Raw genomic sequence first — 5672 nt, 5'->3', positions numbered from 1 at the left:
ACACAGTGGGTCCTAAATACAAATTTGTAAAATACATGACTGGTGCCCTCCTTGTCCTAGTACCATGGTCAGTTTACAGATCTGCTTCTGCCAGTAGACTAGGCACTCCCTGAGGGCAGGGACCACATACCTTATTCACCTGCTTTTTCAACACCCTGAACTCAGTATGTCAAGACCCTCAGCAAATGAGGGATGAAGAAATATCCCTGGCAGCTTCCTTCCTCACAAAGCATAGTTTCACTGAGTGGAAGTCGCTTATTTAATTGCCTCTCTTCCCAACTACACTGTTTGGAGACAGGAATACAGTCAAATACAATTCAGATATCCAACCACAAGATTTGAAGTGTTTGATGAATAACAAGAGAGAGAAAGAGAACAAGTATCTGGTTTATTCGAGTTTCTGTGATCTCCTTAAAAACAAATCGGAGTCATCATAGACCAGCACTGCCCAACAGAATTTTCTGCAATAATAGAAATTCCCATAGCCGTACTGTCCTCTCTTTTGACTATTTGAGCACTGAAATATTACTGGTATGACAGAAACTGAGTTTTTAATCTTAGTTTAAATAGCCCAAGAGTCTAGTGGCTACTATACTAGACAGCACAGATCTAGACTGGTAGTTCTCAACTCGGGGCAGTTTTGCCCCACTAGGTGACATTTATCAATCCGGAGACATTTTTGGTTATCACAGCTGGGGAAGAGTGTGCTACTAGCATCTAGTGGGCAGAAGCCAGAGATGATCCTAACTATCCCACAGTACACAGAACAGCTCCTCACAATGAAGGATTGTCTGGTCCAAATGTCAACAGTACCAAGGTTGAGAGACCCTGGTCTTAGAACCTGTGTTTGCCCTTGTGAGACTCTCACCTGCACACCAGGAACTGGGATTGTCAGAGGTTCTGGGCTGCTCCCAGGAGGCTTCAAAAGAGCCACAAATCAGTCCCCGTAAGTCAAACAACAGGCATTTACTAAACCAATATCTGCTCGGCCATGTGCCAGTGCCAGGACAGGACAGAGCTGGATGCTATCCTCAGCTACTTCAAGAATCCTGGCAGATGGGTGAGGTTGAGGCAGGGAGCACTAAAGCCCTCAGTAGTGATTCTTAAGTCCGTCTGTGTCTCTGGCCCCACATAGTATCAGCTGCTTCCTTCATCCTCATAGGCGATGGCAATCCCTCGTCTTCCACTCACAGCTCCTGTCACTGGTGTCTGACCAAGGTGGGGCTGCAGCCCCTGCCAGCTCCGGGAACTAAGAAATGAAGCTGCAGAGGGAAGAGACTGAGGCTGAGTAGCCTGGACCTGGGAGAAGAGTTCAGATGGGAGTAGAGACTTGGCACACTTACCTGCAGGGCTGCTCTCAGCCAGTTCCAGTCGGGGCCGAGGGGTCAGGGCTGAGCATCCAGGATCAATTGATGGCTTCCAAGCAGGTGGAGGTCGGAGCTCCCCAGTAATGAGTGAAATATCTGGGGTGTCCCACAGTTCTGAGTCAGGTGGTGGGAGGGGCACATGGAAAGGAGAGCCTGGGAGAGAGAAAGAGGATTCATACTGGCTCCCTGATTCCATACTGCAAGCGTTTCCAGCTCAGGCAGTGCCCCACCACTCACCAGGTAACAGATCCTCGTAATGTGTGAGGTGGGGAGCCAGGCCTGAAGGTGGCCACGCAGGGTTACAGGCAGCCTCCAGCTCACATGGTGCCAATACAGGCTGGAAGAAGGTACCAGAAAGCTGGGGAGCTAGGGTACCAAGAGGACAGGCCAACAAGACAAAGACATCCACCTCAGGGAAGTTGGCAAGCTTGGGAGGTGTGGGCCGCCCCAGGGCCAACACATAGCTACGCTTGCCGGCAGCCTGAGTCAGGTTCCGCAAGTGTGCCAGTGCCTCACGGTGTCGCGCGACACTCAATGTGCCTGCCAACAGCCCCACCACACGGGCATCTCTGGCCCTCTCTACCAGATAGCGTCTACGTGCCCTTAGCCGCCTAGCCTGGGCAACTTTGTCCTGAGTCCGCCCAGTGTCTGGGCAGCAGGAGGAGAAGGGCTGCCCTGGTGCCCAGCCCAAGAGCAGCCGGCTCAGATCAGGGTCGAGGTCAAGGTCAGGGCTAGTCTCAGAGCCCCCCACATAGAAGGCACCATACTCTTCCAGACACCTCCCTGGAGCCAGGGGGAAGTGGCGCCCAAAACGTTCCAGAGGTTCAGGCTCTGGATTGAGAGATCCCGTTAGCTGGGGAAGAGCTGGGCTGGAGACAAGCAGGTCCAGGTACCGCGGGCGCAGGAGAGTGGCCAAGGCCTCTGGAAGAAGGAGGTGGTGTCAGGTTTGGAGCCTGGCTAAGCAGAAGCCCCCTCATCCCCAGGAGACTGACTGTGACCCAAAAGCAAAGGCTGGGGTCAAGCCCATATCAAGAGTTCTATGGGAATGTACAGAAATGGGGAGATCAAGGCACAAAGTAGTTGGTCCACCCTTCCTGCATGCACAGGCAAAACCCCTTACCTAGGGCATGGGCACAGGCTGGCTCACTCAGTAGCACCACAGGCACTGTGGGGTCTGGGTTCTGGGCCTCAAAGGCCTTGGCACATAGCTCCAAAGACACAAAACGTTGACCAAAGACAAAGGCAACGGGCAGTGGGCAGGCTGGAGGGCTTAAGCAGGCAGGGCCAAAATGTACAAGGGCCTGAGCTCCAGCTTGCTGAGCACCCAGTACATCCACACAGCAGCTGCAGGGGAGATACCGTTAGTGAGAAGAGTTCTCATCAGGATGCAATGCTGTCATCAATGGGAAATGTGGTCAGTAAAGAAAATGTTACTAAAAGAAGACACTGTCGTTGAGGGGAGCTAGTATCAGGAGAGAGACTATCATCAAGAAGAAACATAGCCTGGAGGCAGATACTATCATAGAGGGGAAATACCATGAGCACTGGATCCCTAGACCCTCAGTCCTTAAGCTCAAGTTCACACCTGCCATATGCTGTGTCCCCCAGAATGAACATCTTCGACCCAGTGATCTCTTCCAGTCGTGCAGCCACGGCCCCCGCATCTCCCAGTAGCTGGTCAGGAAACTGTAAGGCCACCTGTAAGCATAAACCATTGAGCCTGAACAGCCTCTCCTCCACCGAGAGTCTCTTCAAGGAAGAACTTCTGGGAGTCCCTACCTAACCTTTAAAGCCCCTCCTCCCAGAGGAGCACCTCCCCACCCCGCCAAGCCCGGTCCTAACAAAATTACCCCAAGACCCCGCTCCTCTGGGCGACCCATTCCTGGAGAGGTGAGCCAACCCTCCCTAACCGCTCTCACCCGCAGGCACCCCAGGTCGCGGACAAACCCAGAGATTCGCTCCAGCTCATACACTTGGTCCAGGTCCGCAAGAGGAGTGCGTAGCCCCGGGGTGCCGGCCTCTCGCTGCAGGGCCGCCTCTGCGGGGCTGCTGAACGTGGACTCCATGAGGCACAGCTTGGGTGGAGGAAAGCAGCTGGTACTTCCTCGATCAGCTTCACGCCCAGTTCTCAAAAACAGCGTTCAATTGGTCAGAGCCGCTCGGCTGGGGTAGGAGCTGGGGAGTCAGCCACCCCGCAGACCTCGGGCGAGCCCTGCAATCTACCCAGACTCGCCTGTCTTCACTCCACCTGGGCCTACCCGGAGATTACTTCCGGGTTTGGGGCGGGGCCAGTAGTATCTTACCAATCTTAAATTAGCACGGGGCCCCGCCCCCTAACCTTCGCTAGACCCGCCCACAGAGAACCAAAGGTCTCAGCAGGGCCCGGACCAATCGGGAGTGCCTGAGAGGAAGGCGCGGAGCCTTGTGGGTGTTGAAGTTCCCCTGACCCTCCTCTCCAGCCAGTTTTCAGGCTCAGCCCGGCACCCGCCCTTAGAATTGAAATATATATTTTCAATTATATTGAAAATAATTGCTCCAGTTTGAGCAGCTCCAATCCGCGGTACACTTGTTAGGCGCTTCACATGTGCACTCTATAGTTTGGGAGGTAGAACTGCATAATTTAAAAATTCAGGTGCCAAACTGCCTGGGTTTGAATATTGTGCTCTGACACTACTTACTAAAAATCTTAGGAAAGTTACTCAGTGACTCTACAGTGGTTTCTTCATCTGCAGAAAGGGGGCTGTAGCCCTAGTACTCCTAATAGGAGTGTTAGGTCAAGTCAATTTGGATACAAAACTTCAGAAAGTAGTTCTTTGCATATCATGTCCTGAAAGCATTTGCTATATTACCCTCACCACAGTCTGTCAATCAGGCAAACATTGAGCACTTACTGTTCATAAGGCACTACAGTCTTAGAATTTAGTCTTTGAGTAAGAATTGTCCCATTTTTACAGATGAGGAAATTGAGGTTCAAAGCAAGTCAGTGGCACAATCATTATCAAACCCAGGTCTTATTTCAGAAGCTGGGCTTTAGACTCCTCATTCTCCTAGCTTATTTCTGCTACATTTGATCATGGGGGAAAGAAGGAGGGAGACACATGGATACCATGTAGCAGGAGAAAAGGACTAAAAGTAAGTGAAACATGTCCAAATTCCCCAGAAGTTAGAAATCAAGAGTAAGATGAAAATGGTACTGAAGAGGGGCAGGGGAAGGGGACAGAGTGGCCTTAGGGTGTTGCACATGAAAGGGGGACTGATGCTAGCTGGCATGAGAGACTGAAGGAGAGTGAAGAATGGAGGACAAAGAATTTGTGCAAAGGTTGGGAAAAGAACAGGGGCAGGAGTGAGACAAATGTGGGAGTAACCAGTTCTTATCACCTCCAAGGAGACTCAAGACTCAGGGATGGCAATGCGGAGAACCCAGTACTGATCTCCAGATCTTACTGAGAAGGTTGGGGTGTCTGAGAGGCAGCCTAGGTGTAACTAGGGTTGAGAGACAGAAAGGGAGGGAACCTTGATTAAGTGAGGAGAGCAACAGCAGGCCAGGAGCTGTCCCTGGTCCTGACCAAGCCCTGGGCATTGCGTGCCCTTCACCTACCATAGAGGTGGGAGCTGTGGGTACACAGACAACACTAGGTCCTTTCTTCCTTTTCTGGGGGATGCCATGCATCCTCGCACACAAGCTGAGCCCTACTTTCTGTACTTCTCCTCAGCCATATCTAAGTTTGGGTATCTTCCATAACTGCACATGAGAAACCCACCCTTGAACTCAAAGCCTCTATTTCTTCCCTCCCAACTGGACCAAGCCCCACCTCACTTTCAGCCCAAGGCCCCAAGTCCTCTACCTAGGAAACCTCCTATCCCCATCAGAAATGAAACTTCCTCCAGGCAGCTTTTCCTCACTGTTCCCATTCTGCCAGCTTAGCACTATGCCCATATGCCAGCTATGGACTAGATCAGCCTTTGTTTTAACAGAAAAAGGCAAGGCAGAACAAGGGACCTAGTTCTCAGCACTGCTCATTTAATAAATGTATGCACGCATGAACTGGGACTAATTTAATGAGGTGTAGGGGAGGCTGCTGATACTACTTCAGTCTCCACCTCACCCCAAGAGCAATGGCATTATTCTGAATGGCTCCAGTCTAGGTGGTGTGGCTACAGTAGTGCCCCTTTCACCCTAACAGAGGTTGGCCCCACCACTCCCTACCCGGGCCTGGGTCCAAGCATCCTCCCATCCTTCCCTCTGGCCTTCTGAGGTCATCTAGTTAGGTGGTGATAGCAGCAGAGAGGAAGCAAAGACAGCAG

At 51.8% G+C, this 5672-nt stretch overlaps 1 protein-coding gene across 4 annotated transcripts; it reads right to left on the bottom strand.

The window, feature by feature from the left end:
- Nucleotides 1-371: 371 nt before the first annotated feature.
- On the bottom strand, nt 372-3738 carry DPH2 (diphthamide biosynthesis 2). 4 transcript variants are annotated; one of them, XM_036892843.2, is made up of 6 exons: nt 3287-3738; nt 2953-3065; nt 2488-2711; nt 1605-2288; nt 1344-1520; nt 372-1262 (listed from the first exon to the last, which is right to left on the bottom strand). In XM_036892843.2, exons 1-6 carry the CDS (start codon nt 3431-3433, stop codon nt 1138-1140), a joined length of 1470 nt encoding a protein of 489 aa, XP_036748738.2. In that variant the 5' UTR covers nt 3434-3738; the 3' UTR covers nt 372-1137. The 4 variants fall into 4 exon arrangements, with proteins under 4 accessions (XP_036748738.2, XP_036748740.2, XP_036748739.2 ...); XM_036892845.2 differs by having other exon boundaries at nt 3339-3727; XM_036892844.2 differs by having other exon boundaries at nt 3315-3448.
- Nucleotides 3739-5672: the final 1934 nt, after the last annotated feature.

This window comes from Manis pentadactyla, chromosome 4 (genome assembly GCF_030020395.1).
Source record: "Manis pentadactyla isolate mManPen7 chromosome 4, mManPen7.hap1, whole genome shotgun sequence".
In the NCBI taxonomy this organism is placed as follows: Eukaryota; Metazoa; Chordata; class Mammalia; order Pholidota; family Manidae; genus Manis; species Manis pentadactyla.
The sequence above is the reverse complement of the archived record's forward strand: the minus strand, read 5'-3'. Positions and strand labels throughout refer to the sequence as shown.

What these genes read in the sequence shown, in the direction of transcription:
- DPH2 (XM_036892843.2), bottom strand. Translation starts at nt 3,433, where the DNA reads ATGGAGTCCACGTTCAGCAGCCCCGCAGAGGCGGCCCTGCAGCGAGAG. An exon ending in GGGGACACAGCATATGGCAG is followed by an intron (nt 2,712 to 2,952) that starts GTGTGAACTTGA and finishes TCTCCCCTGCAG; the next exon opens with CTGCTGTGTGGATGTACTGG. An exon ending in AGCCTGTGCCCATGCCCTAG is followed by an intron (nt 2,289 to 2,487) that starts GTAAGGGGTTTT and finishes TCCTTCTTCCAG; the next exon opens with AGGCCTTGGCCACTCTCCTG.